The following is a 20942-nucleotide window of genomic DNA, read 5'->3' as shown; positions in this document are numbered from 1 at the left end:
CTTCCTTCCTTCCTTCCCCTTTCTTTCTTTCTTTCTTTCTTTCTTCCTTCCTCCCCCTTTCTTTCTTTCTTTCTTTCTTTAGTGCTACTGTTGTATTTAAATATTTATTTGTCTAACATATGTCTGTTTCAACATTTTGTAACTTTCAACTGATTTCTTAAAATAAAATATGTTCAGTTTGAAACATTTTGATAAGAGGAGGAAAAAACAAAAACAAGAAACATCCAGATGATGTTTTAATATATTGACAGTTTTCCTATGGCAAAAATGACAACATCACTCCAACCAGAAATTCACTTCATGTTCATGTTCTCTTCAAATTCATGTTCACTTACTGTTCGGACATTTTTGCATGGCCCATTTGATGTCGGCGTTCCTCTCAATCACTGTACAAATATTAATTTCATTTATTTAAAAAATGTGCACTGTGTGTTTAAAGAAACTCTAGACCCCGCCCATTACAGTGTGAGACACGCCTTACGCTGTCATGTGGGAGGGGCTATATGAACAGGACCAGCCCCTTTCTAACAAAACACAACGCCGAGTCTCTTCTCGGTATCAAAGGCGATTATCAATAACATAGATCGACTCCGGGGCCCAATACGGAGAAAGGTAATTTTATTTTTCATATAAGCCATGAATGTGATTAAGGATGCTGTGAGGTTCTGAGCGAAAGCACATGGATCATGCATTCGCGTCTTTAGCAGGGCTAACAATCACAGCGTTATTAACGACGTTCATCAAAGGTAAGTTAGTCAGGGATTGTCCTTGTATTCAACCCCAAAACGCACCGCATTCATGTTAGTCATGCATTAACCTCCATAGTATGAAATATAGGTCATTGCATGCGGATCTGCGGCTCGCGCGTGCCAGCAGCCATGCACGCTGCCAGAAAATATGGTTCATGCTCATGTGAAATGAATACCAAATTGCATTTAAATATGTATTTTCCCATGACACCCCAGCCTTGTAAGTTGTCGTTAGTAGGGGGATTGTTTCACTGCGCAGATGACCTGTAATCATAATAATATGTAGGCCATATAGGTGGATCCCGTCTTTGTCTCGCGCCTGAGCACCAGAGCACGAGCGACTCAATCCTGCAACTCTCAGCCAGCTGTTGGTTTGAGGCCAGACACTGATTCCCAGGACTAGCCAACTGTTGTCTTTGTGTCCAGAAATGAGTCCCAAAGACCACAGTATGAATTTGAATGCTTAAACTGCCCAAGTTTATGTTTCTAGAGCTGCACTGACATGCACAAGTAGAGTGAATCTCATAAGAGCTGTCAAGAACATGTCCAAGTCCTATCTCTTCATTTAATTAAAGGAATTGAACACAATTATGCTTTGCTTAAATAAGAGTTTTTTTTACTTAATGACATTGTTTATGACTTGTAAGCATATCCTCTGATTCTCATTACTGTAATCTGAAATCAGCCTAATCATGATATTGTTCTACTTTTCATTTGTGCTTATCTAGATTAAAGCATTGCATAATAGTATTGGTTGTCCTGAATGCAGCACTCTAACTGACTATTAAAGAGAATCTTGTGACTGACTATTACAGTCATGAGAAAGAATGTGAAATGCATTGTGAATTTTGATGGGAAAATAAGCCTATTCGTCATGAAATTGGCATAATGCAAAGAAATGGACCAGTGGTTTTGTTGTGAAATACGATGTTTAGATTTTTGTTTTAGAGTTGTGACATTTTCATGACAACTTGCTTAACTACCATAATCTTAATGCAAAGAAAATGTCAGTCTCTCTTTAATGATTTAAAGTATTCATCCAGCACAATGTTTTTTTTTAATGTTTTTTTCCCATTGCTTCACATTAACGAAAAAAAATACTGCATAGAGAAACATCCAGATGTATTTTGGCTATGAAACTCTGAGGGAAAGTTGTCATGAAAATCTTTCACAATCCTTAATAGACCTAAAAGTCATCATTTTTGTGCTTTCTCTTTTGGATTGAATTATTTGTTATTCTTTTAGTGTTACAGTAACTCAATTAATTCATTGTAAATGCAAAATATGCCACCTCTTTCATATTGAAGCTGAAGTTGGTGTTGAAATCAGTTTTGCTTATGCAGTGACCGTGCAGAATGATTATTACGTCCTAGAACCATTTGGAGAGATTTGCACAAACATGGGCATTGGCAGGCATTTGCATTGGGTTTGGTCAGTGGGTTGCATGGTTCTTTGCTCAGCAGTGCAATGTAATTCTTCTAAAGGCCTTTTTTTTTTTTTTGCTAGCACTCATTTCTGGCTTGCAGACACATCTGCAATCCTTGTAATCGCTGCTGAGCTGTCCTTTTCTAAATGATGTGGTGCTTTTCCGTGCATCAGCTTATGTTAAAATGAGTTTGCCAAGCCATGTTTCCTTTGCAATCCTCCCTAAATCTTTTATTGCCATTAAAGAGGTTGCTGATAATCATTTTTTTATGGACATTTAGTTGGTATGACTTTTACTAGCAATTGATTGTTGCTGGTTGATTATTGGATGCTTACATGACCACTTCCATTCTCAGCAGTATATGAAGAGGGGTTTTACCACTCAAATTAATTCTGATGTATTCAGATTGGTCAAACTGTGATTGCTATAAGCTGGATGCCAGAATCCAAATCACCAAGTAGATTTTTCTTTTTCATTCTCTCTCACTATCTGTAACTCTTCCACACGTCCTGTTTTTCCCTTTCTCCTCCTCCTCTTCTTGCTTTGCTCCTCTCTTACATCTTTCTGCCTCTTTGCAGATCATGGACCAGGAGGGAATCGCATGAGATGGAATGTACTTGATGTGCTGCATCACTGTTGAAGGTGAGCGAGACTGTCAGCTTTTTGAAATCTAGATCAGCCTGCATTTGAGGACTCTATGTAGTTGAATCATGCTGTGAACGTTCCAGTGTTGCCTAATCTTAGTGATTTAACCTAGTTTTCTGCTTGTTTTGCTTGTCTTGTTTTTGTATCATTCTGGTATTTCTGGCATGGTGAATGTTGCTCTGTTAAGGGTTTTGTTGGAAACCTCTTTTGTTTAAATTTGCGCTTGTGTGTTTATTATAAAAATGAACAGGAATGCAGTGTGTGACTTGGCATTAAAGGAATAGTCCACTCAGTTGAAGCTCTGCCATTAGTTACTCACTCAAATGTTGTTCCAAACCAGTATGACTTTGTTCTGTAGAACATAAAATAAGATATTTTAAGAATTGTCTCCATTTTGGTTACAGTTGACTTCCATTTTATGGACAAAAACCGCCTGGTTGCCAACATTCTTCAAAATAGCTTTCGTGTTCTGCAGAAGAATGTAAGTGATACAGGTCTGAAACAACATGAGGTTGAGTAAACCATGACCAGTCACAACAGGTTTGATGTTCTGTGAATAATGACTTCAGTTTTGGTTGGTTGGTTCCTCATGCAAAGCTGTTGTATTTTATGTTTTTGTTATAGTGTTATCATCAGTGGTCCATATTTTAGGGTAAACTATTCCTTTAATTTACATAAAAGCAGTTTTTGTGTTTAAAATCTGCCGAAGAACTGCATGTTACATCTGCCTGGAGAGTATCCATTGAATTATTATGTGCCATAGGCACATATGTAGTTTTATTTATTTGTGGGACATTTTGGGGCTATAATCATGAAAATGCAGGTATTTTCCCCCTAAATGATCTCACATGAAGTCTCAACCGAATCTTAAAGGGATAATTCAGCCAAAGATTACAATTCTGCCATTTACTCCCCCTCAATTAATTTTCTGCTGAACACAAAAGAATTTAAATTTTTTGGGAGAATCTATCTTTCAATGTATTCTTAACACGATACTATGTTGTCAACTTCTTGCAGCTGCATAAGTAGAGAATAATCTCATTCCAAGATGGAGGCAACCAAAATACTGCCTGTGCTGAAGAAAAAGCTGGCCTTTCTGTCAGGTAAATTCCAGTAATACAAAGTATTTTGCGATTTGATGCTAACTTAAGTGTTGAATTCATGATTTTAATGTAGCGCAGCAAAAAAAAAAGTTGTGTCTCATAGCTAGGGCTGCAAAATTAATTGAATTTCTAATCGTGATTACAATTATGGATGCCACAATTACGTAATCGTTCAAAGCGGCAATTAATCGTTCAAAGTCCACTTATGTTATTCTGCGTGCTTAAGATGCATTTTATTTCTTTCTACATGTTATCTTAAGGGTTTTTCCCATTGTATTATAATGTTATACTAAAATTAAAATAATTAATTTTTTTACTTTTTTATAATTTAAAGAAGAAACCAATCCGATGTATAGTTGACATTTGAGGCTTAATACTATAGAAAAGCACTAAAAGTTTTTCAGTTAGTGTTTTCAGCTTGTTTATTTTCATATAAAAATACGGCATGCAGTTGCATTAAACAATGGTATAAACATCATTCAATGTAAATTGTGATAATCGTAATTAATAATCGCAATTACAATTTCAAGGGAATAATCGACAATTATGATTTTTGTCATAATCGTGCAGCCCTACTCATAGCGTTACAGAAATGAGTTTGCTGCAGGCCTCCCTCCTCTCCAGTGTAGTCCGTGATGTGAATACTAGGCTTGCCGCGATAGACGGTGCTGACGGTGATACCGGTGTTAAGCCGCAACACCGGTTACGTCACTTGCCCACCGGGTCACCAACCCCCACCGTCGTTTAGATTTTTTTATAGTAATAAAATCATTTAGTTCAGTAAAAGTACAGACACTACAATGCACACCGCTTTTACAAGCAAAAGCAAAGGAAAGCGAGGAAAAGAGGGAACGCCCCGCCCCCGCGGTGATACCGGTATTACCGGTGTTGTCATACGTAGATTAACCGGTGGGAAAATTTCCTCAACGTCACAACCCTAGTGAATACTCTATTCGCATTTCATGATTAGATGTGACTATAGCGGTGAGCCAGAAATAAGCTGCTATCCGATAAAACGGACAGTGCCAAGTGATGATTTGAAACCCTTCACTTGCTTTCTTGTTTGCTATGATGGACTGTGTCTCAGGCAGCATTAGTTTCATCTCCTGTTTGCTTTACATATTTGTTTCAGAGAGTGTTAGCAAGGCATTTTGTGGGGGCAAATAATTGGAAGTATTTTTATTTTATTTGATTAATTATTTACGCAAGCTGGACTCCAAAGTCCCGTTCTTACCAAGGATAACTAAAATGATAACAATATAGTTATAGTTTTTAAATTGTTCTATATCAACTATAACTACATGACAACTACCACAACGGCTCAACATGTAAAGTCCCTCAGACCTCATCTCTGACAGCAATGCCACATATGGAAAAATGACTTTCATTTGTATGTTCTTTAGGATCTTATTTTATATGCCTTCCAAAATTCAGTATTATCAGGGTATGAGGCTGCTTTGTCTTTTACCATAGACTAATGGTTGTATTTTTGTGTCAGCATGGTTCTTGCTTCGAAAAAAGTCTTCTGAATGCCACTTACATGTCAACAAGAACATTGGCAAAATGGACTATAAGTTCTTTGAATTATTATCATCTTGTTGAGATGCACTGTGCCTCAACAGTATTTATTTTTGCACTAAATTGGATAATGAAAGCTTATACTGAAGCATTTCATGCTTGGTGTCCTTGAAACGGTGCATGTTCCCATAGTCAGCAGCATACTGTGCATTAATTGTAGGTTGCGATGTCTCCTGTAATAGCTTTTTGTATTACTTCAGTAATGTTTTTGTCAATCTTTTCCTTAAAGCCTCACACTCTGACACTCTTTTTCCATTTGTACGTCATATTTCACTCTATGCTGCTGGATTTTCTGCATATTTCCTGACTCGGCCTGTTTGGTTTTTCAGGAGGCAAGGACAGGCGCAGTGGTTTGATCCTGACCATCCCACTGTGCACCGAACAGACCAGCATGGAGGAGCTCAGTGCCACCCTGGATTACCTACTTGGTATTCCCAGGTAAAACACAGCTTTGGAAACCTTTCTTGAAATGAATGTATTACTCCATTGCAAAGGCTGTATATCAAGCAAGCAGCTGTCAAAGCATTGAGAGCAGAAATGGAGCATTAGTCTGATCACTGTAATTATAATTCACACTGTTACGGTATTCACACATGGAATGGAAAGTGGCCATAATTCATAGTCAGACTGTGGTTAGAAGTTCAAAAAATTGCTTTTATTGATTTCTCCAGACCTTTGAAGGTCTTTTAGGTTCTAAGCTCTGGAAAGATTTTGCTGTATGTTTATTGTTAGTTTGTACTTTTGTATTTTACTGTATTGATTTTTTTTTTATATGAAATGAATTGTTCTGATTCTGAATTCTGATTGGATGAAACATGTCCTAAACCAGTGGATAATTATGCACATTCTGTGTTCATACCAAGTTGCTGTGTTGTTTTGCAGCCACAGGCTTTATAAAGAATAATTGTATTCTAATTCTTGGGGTCGATTAATATATTTATTGAACAGTTCTTTATCATTGCTGTTGGTTTCTTCATCACTGTGAATTGTGAATTACCATTTATTTACTATAATTCAACACTTTTAAAGACTAAGATTTAGAATCAGTCATTGCATTTTTAAAATCAAATTTATAGTATGTGTAGTATGAAAATGGATATTAGAGATGGATATTAATTTTGCTAAATGTTAATATTTAAGTGTTATTTGATTATTAGTGTTTTTAAAGATGAGCTGAGCATTATTAGATAAAAAAAAAAAAAGTATTGTAAAAATAGGGGACATGCGTGTGAACAATTAAATATTCATTGTTTAATGATACTAATAAATAATAAAAGTCTAATATTAGTCAATAACAAATGTAGTAACAATTACATCTTGAATTTTTACCTAAGAAAAATGTGTTTAGGTACTTAGCATGTGCTTCATGTACATTAGCCATGGTGAAAATCAAGGTAACACACAGTATATATTGCTTTAATCTGATCCTATTATTGAAGATAATTAATAAGTTAAAGTCTGACAGTCGAGCCTCACATGACCGCTGGCAGTAAGACCGTCACTGGTTCTGTAGTCCCTTTTGTTTTTCAATGCTTTTATAGTGACCTTCTCCAAATTATTTTCTGGTGACATTTTTAGAGGCATTTTACAGGGTGAGTTGGCTGTTCTCTTCCCTCAAAGAATGAAAAGAAGTGTTGTTCAGCCCTAAAAAGTTTTTTTTTTCTTTTTACAAACCAAAATGGTAACTGTATGATTGAATACATGTTTCTTGGAATCTGTGACTCACACAAGCTCAGTTTATTCATTTTTAAAATGCCACCACAGAACAAACAAATTAGTCTGTTTAACAACAAAGCCACAGTGGAGTCATTGTAATTGATTCATTGTATGTGGACTGACAACATGTATTGGTGTTATGTAACTGAATAAAATGTCATGTTTTTCTGTTGTATCTTTGCAGCGAGAAGTGCAAAGCTCGTGGTTTCACTGTCATCGTCGACGGCAGGAAGTCTCAGTGGAATATAGTGAAGACTGTTGTTCTGATGTTGCAGGTAGGAAAATAGATTTTTAGGTTTTGTTTTTGTTCGGCGGAAAACAGCAAGGGAGAAGTAGTTTATGTGAAACGTATGTTCTTGTTTCTTTGACATCTGGTTCTTGTTTTTTTTTTCACTAATGAACCCCATTTAATATTTGTGGTGATTATTTAATGAGTGCTTAACTCCCCTCTAATCACTAATCGCAAGTCACTTCTGAAGCAATACCTGTAAATAATGAGATTTCAGTGCTATTATGAGAAGCCCATGCGGTTATGTGTGTTGGTGGCCTTCCCTGGTTTTGAGGGCATTGTGTTGTTGGAAATCATTGACTGAGCTTTGTTGAACAGAATGGATGCTTGTTCTGCCCTGTTATTTTCCCCTGTTTATGGGACACACCACTGAATTGCTGCTGTAAACTTAGGCTTTTATTTTATATTATGACTTATTCTGCGTTCCGTCAAAGTCCCAAAATGCAAGTCCAGTCACTAAGTGGCCATCTTGGCAGTTCCTCTGGACAGCTATTTTCTAGGCCAGTGTTTCCCAACCTTTTTTTAACGTGAAAGTGAAACTAATTTTCGGTGAACTAATTTTTGGCAGCTGGAATTTCGGTGCATCTCTAATTATTGGCGACATCAGAAATGGATATTATATAATAGATGCTTTTTTGAACATTTTAGCAATTTAAAAATATTAAAAAAGGATTTTTTACACGGCACCCCAGCTCTCGACAGACGGCACCCCGGTTGGGAAACACTGTTCTAGGCAATAGCAATAAAATTTTAGCGACAGTGGTATTATAAATTTAGCTGAAATTGTGCTAAAATGCTTTCTTCAGGATGTGCCAGCTAAGACGCATGTTTTGATGTGAAAACCAGGTGGTTGGCTCTTTTAATTGAATGGGGAGATATCCTATAGCCCCTGTATTAATCGTTGCTTGCTTTTTATTTTTTTTTTGAATAGTCCAAATCCTGTATCCAAGTCAGAATTTCTAATCCCAAAGATTAGAGGATCACAATTGAATGCCACTTAAAGCTAAACTTCCAACTTGGAGATGTGTGTTGTGAAATGATGCCGCTAGTGTATGACGTTGCACAAACAAGGCGATACTCCGGCAATGCACATAGTTAATGAGAAAAGCAGTTATTTTAAATTGTAATATTTCATAATATTATTGTTATTACTGTATTTTTTTATTAAATAAATGCAGCATTGGTGAATATTTAAACATTAGTGTTTTTGCTCTTTCAAAAACTTAATAAAAAAGAAACATTTTACTGATCCTAAACTGAACGGTAGTGAATTATTTTTTGCAATTGAATTATTACAAAGACCCCTTGTTGGCATACAAACACTTGCAGTTTTGTGCTTGTCATTTTGTTTCAGGCATTAGATTTCCTAAAGGAAATAGCAGCTTGAAGACAGCATTAAAACAGCATTAGCTTCAGGCTTAGGATGAAATTTATTCATTAAGTTTGATTGTATTGCTAATTTGAAAGTCACTATTGAATTTATTGAATATATTTGTGAAGAAAAACAATGTTTGAGGAACAAAAACAAGACCTTGTAACATCCACTTTGAATAGAATGTAGCATATGGAATATTTTATCATAAATTGCAACATTGATTTGCCAAAGAAAGCTCCTGAATCGTTCAACATGTTAAAGTGGTTTCTGCCTTGTAGATTTGTGTAATTTAGCTTAGACTTTTGGTGGTGGAGATGGCAAAGCCTCACCCTGTTCTCTGCTTGACGTGTCCCCCGCATGACCTGCAGTTTTCAGTTGAGTGCGTTGTACGTTTGCTGTGTGCAGATAACCTTCATTTCAACAGACCTTACAGATGTGATTTAGAAATAGAATGCAGTACTTCTATCTCTAAGCCTTTTCACCATTTGTGAGCTTTAGGCACGAGAATTACCTAAAGTATGAGAATTTGTTCTGAAATCAAACTGTCCTTCAGACCAGGAGGTTCAGTAGAATTCATTAGTGTATTTTACCTTATGTTGAGTAAACTCAATCTGAAAGGTTTATGTTACCTCTATTTGGGTTGTGACGGTGAGGAAATTTTCCCACCGGTTAATCGACGTGTGACAACACCGGTAATACCGGTATCACCGTGGGGGCGTTCCCTCTTTTCCTCGCTTTCCTTCGCTTTTAAATGGCGTGCGCATTTTACTTTCAAATAGCGGCAATTCGGAGTAAAGCAATTGTTCGTTTCTAGTTCGTTTGAATTTTCCCTCTTTTCCTCGCTTTTAAATAGCTTAAAAGCGCCGTGCGCATTTTACTTTCACTTTCGAATTAGCGGCAGGTCAATTGCTTGAATGCAACAACAAAATACAACGTCAAACTCACTTTAGCGTATATATAAAACATAGAACTTTTATTAACAAAACAAATAAAAATACACCATGCTATAGGGAAGGCAATGCCTAATATAAAATAACAAATAACTTACATAAAGTTAAATAGGTATACAAAACTTGAAATAAGTAAACATGTATAATATATATAACCAAATAAATAAGAAACGTAGAACGTTTATTAGCAAAACGAGTAAGAAAGCTTGGAGGCATGGCATACACCTTGATGTCAAATAAAATAAATGACACAAAGTTTAAATAAAGTAAAAACCAGCAAACAATGTGGAACCAATTAAATAAGAAACAAATGTTTAAAAAAACTCCCAAAATCACCTTAGATAAACGGCAAAAGTCAGCAGGCTTTTCAAAATCCAAAATATTGCCAAACAGGCGCTTTTGCGTTTCGTTTCGAAACTCATCCGCGATCGTCTTGTCTGTCTCACCCCACTCTTCTTGTCAGTTAGCTCGACTCACTCTCCTCACTGGAGAAATGAAATCTGATCCATGATGCAACTGTCGTTCGGCACGCTGCATTGAGCAGCCGCGTTCAGTTTTTAATTGTAGTGTCTGTTCTTTTACTCGACTAAATTATTTTTATGACTATAAAAAAATCAAAACGATGGTGGGGGTCGGTGACGCGGTGGGCAAGTGACGTAACCGGTGTTCGGTTACACCGGTATCACCGTCTATCGCGGCAAGCCTAACCTCTATCCGCTTTTATATCTGTATATCAATGATTGATCCATCACTATTGTTGAATGAAAAGAAAATGCACCTCTTATCTTATTTGTTTGTTCTTTGGAGCTGGAGTGTGAACTGATGTTTTGTTTTTTTTTTCCTCTTAGAATGTGATCCCAGCTGAGGTCTCTCTTGTCTGTGTGGTGAAACCTGATGAATTCTGGGACAAAAAAGTGCCCCATTTCTGCTTCTGGAAGGAGAAGGACAGGCTTGGCTTTGAGGTAAGTATACTAGAGGTGTTTTGTTTTGGTGGACAAAGAGCTACACTTTGACTTATCTGTATTTGACATTAGGGATGGGTACAAGTACACAAGTACTTGGTGATCAAACATGAAAATGTAACTCCTAAACTTTTAATTTTGTGACTGGTTGCAGTTGCATGTTGAGTGGTATCTTGTGGTACGATTGGTTAGAGGTTGGAACCGCAAATGTATACAGATACTGTTGCAACAGTTTTATTTGTACATTGACCTCACAATACATATTGTCCAAAACAGCTGTACAGGAAATGGTACCTTTAAATAATCTCTTTAAGTCAAACAATAAAGTTGTGAGGAAAATGCCACAAAATAAACAGGATAACACTTCCACTTCCAAGTTTGGACATGCTGATGTTATTGTTAGATTTTCTTTCACATTTTAGCAATTTCAGCACTCAATTATTTAATTAAACCTTTTCTTTTTTGTTTTTGTTTCGTTTTTCCCCAAAATGTGTTTTTTTAAAACCTCAGCTTTTTTGTTCATCCTAAATGGACTATTTAGAATGGTTCCACTGTGATTTCCATATACATCTGACCACTGCATCATCACTTTGTATAGCTATGCATAATACAATCACACAGACTGTGTATTTAATTAGTAATGCCCGAAGGATCTCATGTGTATAAGTAGGTAATTTCCTGCATTCGCTGTGAATAATGAAACTCCAAATACAGAAGCTGCACATCTTCATTTACAATGGTCTGGGGCTTCACTGTGAGACTATGCTTTTGTTACTGACTAGGCTTGCCGCTATAGACGGTGCTGACGGTGATACCGTTGTTAAGCCCTGATTTTTACTTTATTTAAACTTTGTGTCATTTATTTATTTTATTTGACGTCAAGGTGTATGCCGTGCCTCCAAGCTTTCTTACTCGTTTTGCTAATAAACTTTCTACATTTCTTATTTATTTGGTTATATATTATACATGTTTACTTATTTCCAGTTTTGTATAGGCTACCTATTTAAACTTTATGTAATTTATTTGTTATTTTATATTAGGCATAGCCTGCCCTATAGCCTGATGTATTTTTATTCGTTTTGTTAATAAAAGTTCTATGTTTTATATATAGGCTAAAGTGAGTTTGACGTTGTATTTTGTTGTTGCATTCAAGCAATTCACTTTTGAATTAGCAGCAATTCGGCGTCAAAGTAAAATGTGCACGGTGCTTTTAAGCTATTTAAAAGCGAAGGGAAAAGAGGGAAAATTCAAACGAACTAAAAATGAACAATTGCTTTACGCCGAATTGCCGCTATTTGAAAGTTTAAGTAAAATGCGCACGCTGCTTTTGCAAGCTATTTAAAAGCGAAGGAAAGCGAGGAAAAGAGGGAACGCCCCTGCCCCTACGGTGATACCAGTATTGTCACACGTCGATTAACCGGTGGGAAAATTTCCTCAACGTCACAACCCTATTACTGACACTAATACAATGGTTTCCTTTCTCATTTATTTGTCAGGACTCAGCGAGCATGGTTTTAGCGATTTAAAGGTCATGCAGCACATCTGGGCATGTCTGAATTAATCATACGGGAAACTGCTGCAAAACAAAAATGTTTATTTCATTTTAAGTATTTTTTCCTCATTTTTTCCTTTGAGTTCCATTTGTGATGTTAGAAATGTATTTATAATAATTCATTTATTACCCCCATTACATTGAAACTAATTCTGACTTGGTTGTTGGTTCAAATAATTTTTACATTCACTTGACCTTTTCTGTCATCCAGTACTCATTTAAAGTTATTCTTTAATAACTCCATAAATGTAATAGAATCTTTAGCAGAGCTACAAAAATAATTTAATTGTTTACCTTGCAAAAATCGTCTTATTAGTATAGGTATTTTTTAAGTATGTATTTAGTTAAATTTTGATTGGTGCATCCCTAATGAGTAGTACATTAAAGGGATAGTTCACCCAGAAATGAAAATTTGATGTTTATCTGCTTACCCCCAGGGCATCCAAGATGTAGGTGACTTTGTTTCTTCAGTAGAACACAAACGAAGATTTTTAACTCAAACCGTTGCAGTCTGTCAGTCTTATAATGGAAATGAATGGGAATCATGGCTTTGAGAGTAAAAAAAACATACACAAACAACACCAAATTAAACCCTGCGGCTCGTGACGATACATTGATGTGTAAAGACACGAAACGATCGGTCTGTGCAAGAAACTGAACAGTATTTATATCGTTTTTTTACCTCTGATGCACTGCAATGTCTGAACTGTCCTGAGCGCGTCCTGAGCGCGTTCAACAGCCGGCGCATGACGCGTCTTCTTCTTCTTGCTTTATGGCGGATCGCAGACTTATAAGTGCATTACCGCCACCTATCTCTCAAATGGACCATTGACACTCTATCTACAATCTCAATTAGGAGTGTCAATGGTCCATTTGAGTGATAGGTGGTGGCAATGCACTTATAAGTCTGTGATCCGCCGTAAAGCAAGAAGACGCATCACGCGCCGGCTTTTGGGAACGCGCTCAGGACAGTTCAGACATTGCAGTGCATCAGAGGTAAAAAAACGATATAAATACTGTTCAGTTTCTTGCACAGACCGATCGTTTCGTGTCTTTACACATCAATGTATAGTCACGAGCCGCAGGGTTTAATTTGGTTTTGTTTGTGTATGCTCTTTTTTACTATCAAAGCCGTGATTCCCATTCACTTCCATTATATGACTGACAGACTGCAACGGTTTGAGTTAAAAATCTTCGTTTGTGTTCTACTAAAGAAACAAAGTCACCTACATCTTGGATGCCCTGAGTGTAAGAAGATAAACATCAAATTTTCATTTTTGGGTGAACTATCCCTTTAAGCATGTAGTAAGTGTTTAAATCACTATATAAGGGACTGTTTCAAATAAGTTGGTTTGGATCCTTCACTTTAATAGATCTCTCCATTTCATCATCTCTCATGTAATATCATAAATTAGAGCAGACCGCAATGTTTCCTCCTAATTGGGCCATGAAGAAAATAGGTGAAGTTGGCAGCCGGTGGTGTTTGTGTTAAATGGGCGGCCCTCCGGCATGCACTTTAGGAGCAGGCTGTATGTGAATGTAACCGTAACATGATCGTGCAGATGTGCACTATAGTACGCAGCCGTGCATAGTATGTGCGGTGATGAGTATGTGCCTGGCCTCGAACCGAACACTCATTTGTCTGGCTGTCTTGCTCCGTGCCCTCACTGGGCATGAACCAATAACGCCATGTTGCCTGGAAACCATCACACGGATCCTGCCAAGAGCTGGATGACGTGTTTCGAAGGACAGTTGAACCACTGTCTCCTAAATAGAAACCTCTGTATGTGTATGTTTGTTGGGGTCATTGTGTTGTTTGCGCTGTGATCTGGGCCAGCAGGCCCCTCTAGCTGATTACAACTACCAGATGGCACAGTTTTGACTGAATGGAGGTCAGTGTATCAGCATTAGGAAGTGGAGGCTTGAATACGGAGACTAGTGAAAACGGTCATTACCATACTCTTGACCTACTTGAGGATCCATACTTGAATGGGGGATTTGTACATGCGGCCGCTCGCTGAGGTGCATGAGGACCATATGCACCCATTAATCATTCTGCCCAAGAACCTCTTCATCACTGATGCTTGGCCAGGCATAAGTGAGCATATGGGAAGGGAAAGACCCGGAGGCCTTATTAAATAAGTGGATCCTCTTTCACTGCCACTTAGGGTCCATAGGACCATCTGTTACTGGACTGCACATTTTTTATGCTTATTATTGCTGATTTTTCTTTCCTTTAAGGAGTTCAAGATGCTGATGCTGAGATTCACTTTCCTTTAAAACAAAGGGAGTTGAGAGCGATTGACTGGTATCAAAGAGGTCTGTGATACCTGGAATATGCTGTCTATTTTTAATTTTTGATTCATACGTTGCTTGCTGAAAGAGCAAGGCCTTCAGTGACAAAAAGCTGCTTTTTCAGCCAGTTGTTGTATTATTGACATCTGCCAGCAGAGGCTAAGTGGATCCTGCTAACCAGCCAAATCTTGACCCATTGATTTATTTATTGGCAAGGTCAGTTTTGACATTTTGAATCGCATTGCATTAGCTGATGACTGTATTGGTAGCCATTGAGTGTTTAGCATATTATATATGTAAATACAACTTTAAAAAAAAAATTCGGATGATTTGTTTAGGTTCATTTTAAGCTTTTGTGTAAAATTAGTTTTAAGCTTTATTGCAGTAATACATGAATTCACATTATATCAGCCACCCTGCTCAGTAAATTTTATTTTAGCTTCGCTTAACTTAGCTTAGCATTATTACTCAGGTGTTATTTCTCATTAGAAACAACTTAACTAAACACTACTGTTCAAATGTTTGGGGTCAGTAAGATTTTTTTTTTTGTTTTCAAAGACGTCTCTTGTTATTACCAAAGCTGCATTTATTTGATGCTGTAAAAGTACTAATATTGTGAAATATTACAAATTTTACAATATAAAATGGCGTTTTCTATTTAAATGCATTTTAAAATGTGATCTATTCATGTGATGGCAAAGCTGAATTGTCATCCATTACTCTAATCTTCAGTGTCACATGATATGTTAGAAACTCTAATATGCTGATTTGGTGCTGAAGAAACAGTTTTTATTATCAGTGTTAAATAACTGTTGTGCTGATTCGACTTTTTGTGGAAACTGTGATACTTTTTTTTTTCTTGCAGAATTCTTGGAATAAATTAATAACAGCATTTATTTGAAAAGTGACTTTTTCAAACATTACAGATATCTTTACTTTTCATCAATTTAATGTGTCCTTGCTGAAATGAAAGAATTCATTTAAAAAAATGAATAAATCTTACAGACCCCAAAATTTAGGAATTTTGAATTTCCCCTTCTGTTTTATGCACCTGAGAGCGCAGCATTTTTTTCTGTTTTTGCTTGTGCTTTTTAAAAATTCTTGCAAGGTTACCAGAACGCGAGCTCCTTTAGGGGACTGTATTGATCAGAGAGCTTTAGCAGACGCAGTGTTTAATCTCCTCCAGCTGACCTTGCAGATGTGAGGGCACCGCTGGCACACGTCCAAGCTGTTGCGTCCCTGCACTCAGGGTCACTGTGTGTGAGGAGAGCACACATTACTTTGATTAAATAGACCGATTAAAAGTTTGGTGAGCAGATGGTTTTTAAAAGGCGTAGTACACCCCAAAATGAAAATGGTCATTTATTTACCTGCATACTGCACTTATGTTTTGTTTTTTTTTCCTGACACAGAGAGTTCAGATTGACCATAGATGTCAAGGCTCAAAAAAGCTTCTGAAATCATGACAGCTTTGTGCGATCATTCCACTAAGAATTTCTCCTCTGCTATAGCTCTTAAATCTTATTCCCCACACTTTGTCCTGTTACAATATATGCAAGAATCAGTGGTGTCAATGACACCAAACCTGCTGTTAAACTTTTAATGCCTTTATTTAAAAATAACAAAACAGGCAACTAAAATATGAATGTGATGAGAGTTGAAGATTATTACTCTGTCTGTTCATCACACAGTTAATGGATGATTTCAAATAGATATTGTAGAAATAATGTGGACTATTTTTAAGGGTGCTTCTCTTTATCTTTTCTTCATTGGTTTATTTATTTCTTTTTTCTTTGTTTTGTTTTAATGAAAAAAATTACAGCTTACAGATTTGGAATATGAGTGGTGGCAGCATTGTTATATCATTTGAGAAAGGTGTTGGATTTTTTTTTTATTTTCTCTGCACGCTTCCATCTGTGGATTTGCAGTGATGTCATGGCAGAAGGAGATAAGGCGATATACAGTTCAAAAGCTTTTGTGCTCAAACTGCATTTTAGTATCTGCCACGGAAACTTCACAGCTCAAAACAAGGCTTTTTAGGTGTAAGAACTCCTGTTAGAGAGAATTTGTGAAACTGACATGAAACAAACCTCACTGTGGCTCATACTTGAAGAGGCTTTTTTCTCAAACTGTCCCAGGCAGACAGCCACACGGCGGAGGCAAACACACCCCTGACATCCTGTGAGTAATATACCCCAGATATTATGAATCCAAAATATTTTTCCCTCTCCTCTATGCTGGAACGCAGGCCGGATTTGTTTGCAGCAAGGCCTTGTCCCTCCGTCCCGTGTGTTGACTCAGCTGAACATATTTGTAAAGACAGCTGTGCTGTCTGTCTCTTCCTGTCCACACACCAAAGTGCAGGGTGGAGGGATCTCATTTTTGAGACGGCATACATAAAGCACAGACATAGTAATGATTAACATTTGCATTTATAGCATAACTTAAGCTTCCACTTCTAAATTCTGATTTAATGAGCCTTCTTCTCATCTTAATGCACCAAGTTGTTACACTGCTTGGCAGCTGTAAACGGTTTTGTTTTGCATTAATGAGCAGCTGATTGTACATTTGTCCTTATTACATGGCAACATACCAATTAAATAAGTAAATAGACATGAAATATTGATTTAAGCTGGTTATCTGAAAAGAAAGACTGCTGAGTGGTGTGAGGGACATCAGTCTCCTACACTGCTAGTTTATGTACAGCAGTCAAAACAGTCAAATATATAGGTTATTCATCATTATAAAGCATTTATTAATAATAATTTATTCATTATTATTATTATTGATATTATTGTCAGATATTGTTATACTATTTTAAGTATTTAATTTGAACACCAGTTTCTTACGCTGTAGTATTTTGTTTAAACAGTCAAATATCTAGTTTATTTGTCATCATATGAAATATATTAACAACAACGTCATATACATTATAGTTATCATCAGTTGTCATTATACAGAAATATTCAATTGTCAGATATGGTTGTAGTATTATTTTTTTAAACTACTTAATTTGGACATCAGACAGTCTTTACACTGTATTTTATGTCTAAGGAAAGCAGTCAAATAGTTTTTGTCATAGGAATAATAATAGTAATAATAATAACAATAAAATATTGTGATTTTTAAAAAAATATAATATCTTATATATAATCATATTAATTGTCATCATGCACAAATAATAATAATAAAAATAGTAGTAATTATTGTTGTTGTTGTTGTTGTGATAATTCAATTGTCTATTACATGTGTTTTGTTTTTTTTACCAAAGATAAGTAAGTGTTCTTAGACACAATGTAAAGTGTATTATTAACATCTTTATTATGCTCATAATTATTAATATTTGGCTGTGTAAACCCTTCTTATGTTAATATATATATATTTTTTTTTTTTTTTAAATGCTAACAGCCAACACTATATAAAAAGCTATAATCATCCCCTTGTTTTAATAGTTTTGGGTGACTGACACTAAGTGACGGTTTTTGATTTTGACCCGGCAGAAGGGCTGCGTCACCTGCAGAGTTTGTCCTATATGCCTTCAAATATCAAATAAATTATTCATGGATATTAACCTTGCATGACATTTCTGCTGCAGAAGGTCTTGTGTGGTTTTAGATTATGCTACATTACATGCACATATGCCTGTTTAATTGATAACATTAGTGAATGCTGCACTTTGCCCTCTGTTACTACCATTTATTTTCCAAAATGGGTCGGGATGGTTTTACTTTCTGGTCTATTAATATTCTAAGCACAGATGTTGAAATAGCTTTGGTTTTCAGTCATACCTGAGAGGTAATTGTCTCCGTTTCAGGTGATTCTGGTTTCTGCCAATAAACTCACACGCTACATTGAACCATGCCAGCTTACAGATGAATTTGGCGGGAGTCTGGTTTATGATCATTTGGACTGGCTTAACAAAAGATTGGTGAGAACAAAATCCCTTATTTTCAATTTTAAATTGCTCTCTTTACTGGTAGACCACAGTGAATCAGGGTTATTGTAGTTAATAGACTGGGTAATGTATTCATGATATATTCATGTGATATAGCTGGCAAAGTAAAATGAAATAACACTGTGAATATTGGTGTAATTTTAACATGCCGTTTTGTAGTTTTCTAAAGGCAGTGTCATTAGACTAGTTCATTTCTGTGAATCAGTTTATTTCTGGGAATCAAATGGTTTTAACGAATTGATTCATAACCCTGATTCACAATATGTTCAGACATATTTTAAATCAAAATGTTTTAGCAACAATGTTTTTTTTCTTCTTTTTTTTAAATTGAGTTGTATTGGTTAATATAAATTAACTTTAAGTAAATTAAATATTATAAACATTCTTCTTATATTCATACACTGAAAATAGTGTGGAAAACATAGCTAATTATTTGCATTTTGAATCTACTTAATGGTGGCTGTTTAGTTGAAACCATGTAGTTTATTATTATAGTATTTATTAACATGTTAAATTATTGATTTGTTTTATGTACTTATATATTTATATTTAGCTTTAATTAGTTTAGTGCTTCAACGTAATTTGTTTCAGTTAGCTGTCAAGGTATCATCTCATTTATATTTTATTTGTACTTAATTTTAATATAAATTTCATTTACCAGGGATGCAAACATGTCACCTTTCGGCGAAATTTGCCGTTTTGAATTCAAAATGGGTCATTTGTGTGATTCGTGTAGATCCGGTGAGTTTTTTAATTTGTGTGTGTGTGGGGGGTAATATATTATAATATATAATATTATATAGAGCTGCACGATAAATCGCATGCGATATTTAACGCGCATCTTATCGGTAAAGCCGGTTCTGTAATCAGCGGTAAATCTCCATCACCTACGGGCTTTCAAATTGAGCAGCATTAACTACACAGAGCCGTTGTTCACTGACGAGCTGCGCCAAAAATCGCGCGAATATGAACGTGGTTTTGCGCAGCTCGTCAGTGAACAACGGCTCTGTGTAGGATTACAGAACCGGCTTTACTGATAAGATGCGCGTTAAATATCGCATGCGATTTATCGTGCAGCCCTAATATTATACTTCTTTAATATATAAAAGTATAATATATCCCATTTCTCTTGTGGCCTGTATAGTGAAAAACATGAGAAGAAACGTATTTTGCGTTAAACAGGTTGTTTTTGAAAATCAGTGCATGAAATAAAGCTGCTCTTAATTTTCATTGTTGACAGCAGTGTTAATCATTTTAATTATAGGCCTTTAATGCATTGTATAAATCAGGGGTGGCGAACTCCGGTCCTGGAGAGCCGCAGCCCTGTAGATTGGTGTAATTTTAACATGCCGTTTTGTAGTTTTCTAAAGGCAGTGTCATTAGACTAGTTCATTTCTGTGAATCAGTTTATTTCTGGGAATCAAATGGTTTTAACGAATTGATTCATAACCCTGATTCACAATATGTTCAGACATATTTTAAATCAAAATGTTTTAGCAACAATGTTTTTTTTCTTCTTTTTTTTAAATTGAGTTGTATTGGTTAATATAAATTAACTTTAAGTAAATTAAATATTATAAACATTCTTCTTATATTCATACACTGAAAATAGTGTGGAAAACATAGCTAATTATTTGCATTTTGAATCTACTTAATGGTGGCTGTTTAGTTGAAACCATGTAGTTTATTATTATAGTATTTATTAACATGTTAAATTATTGATTTGTTTTATGTACTTATATATTTATATTTAGCTTTAATTAGTTTAGTGCTTCAACGTAATTTGTTTCAGTTAGCTGTCAAGGTATCATCTCATTTATATTTTATTTGTACTTAATTTTAATATAAATTTCATTTACCAGGGATGCAAACATGTCACCTTTCGGCGAAATTTGCCGTTTTGAATTCAAAATGGGTCATTTGTGTGATTCGTGTAGATCCGGTGAGTTTTTTAATTTGTGTGTGTGTGGGGGGTAATATATTATAATATATAATATTATATAGAGCTGCACGATAAATCGCATGCGATATTTAACGCGCATCTTATCGGTAAAGCCGGTTCTGTAATCAGCGGTAAATCTCCATCACCTACGGGCTTTCAAATTGAGCAGCATTAACTACACAGAGCCGTTGTTCACTGACGAGCTGCGCCAAAAATCGCGCGAATATGAACGTGGTTTTGCGCAGCTCGTCAGTGAACAACGGCTCTGTGTAGTTAATGCTGCTCAATTTGAAAGCCCGTAGGTGATGGAGATTTACCGCTGATTACAGAACCGGCTTTACCGATAAGATGCGCGTTAAATATCGCATGCGATTTATCGTGCAGCCCTAGTTCGCGGTCTATGTG

General features: G+C 36.0%; 1 protein-coding gene across 1 annotated transcript in view; it reads left to right on the top strand.

Annotated features, from left to right (window-relative positions):
* Positions 1 to 503: 503 nt before the first annotated feature.
* LOC107699012 (SEC14 domain and spectrin repeat-containing protein 1-like) overlaps positions 504 to 20942 on the top strand; it is a 49452-nt gene continuing 29013 nt past the window's right edge. The window contains exons 1-7 of the mRNA XM_016500159.1: positions 504 to 612; positions 2754 to 2817; positions 3838 to 3923; positions 5831 to 5939; positions 7402 to 7492; positions 10680 to 10793; positions 18455 to 18568. Of these exons, the coding sequence (XP_016355645.1) occupies positions 3869 to 3923; positions 5831 to 5939; positions 7402 to 7492; positions 10680 to 10793; positions 18455 to 18568 (483 nt within the window). The 5' untranslated portion in view covers positions 504 to 612; positions 2754 to 2817; positions 3838 to 3868. The remainder of the gene's footprint in view (positions 613 to 2753; positions 2818 to 3837; positions 3924 to 5830; positions 5940 to 7401; positions 7493 to 10679; positions 10794 to 18454; positions 18569 to 20942) is intronic.

Source organism: Sinocyclocheilus anshuiensis, unplaced genomic scaffold (genome assembly GCF_001515605.1).
Source record: "Sinocyclocheilus anshuiensis isolate Anshui unplaced genomic scaffold, SAMN03320099.WGS_v1.1 scaffold18, whole genome shotgun sequence".
Taxonomy (NCBI): Eukaryota; Metazoa; Chordata; class Actinopteri; order Cypriniformes; family Cyprinidae; genus Sinocyclocheilus; species Sinocyclocheilus anshuiensis.
This window is presented reverse-complemented; position numbering and strand designations above follow the sequence as displayed.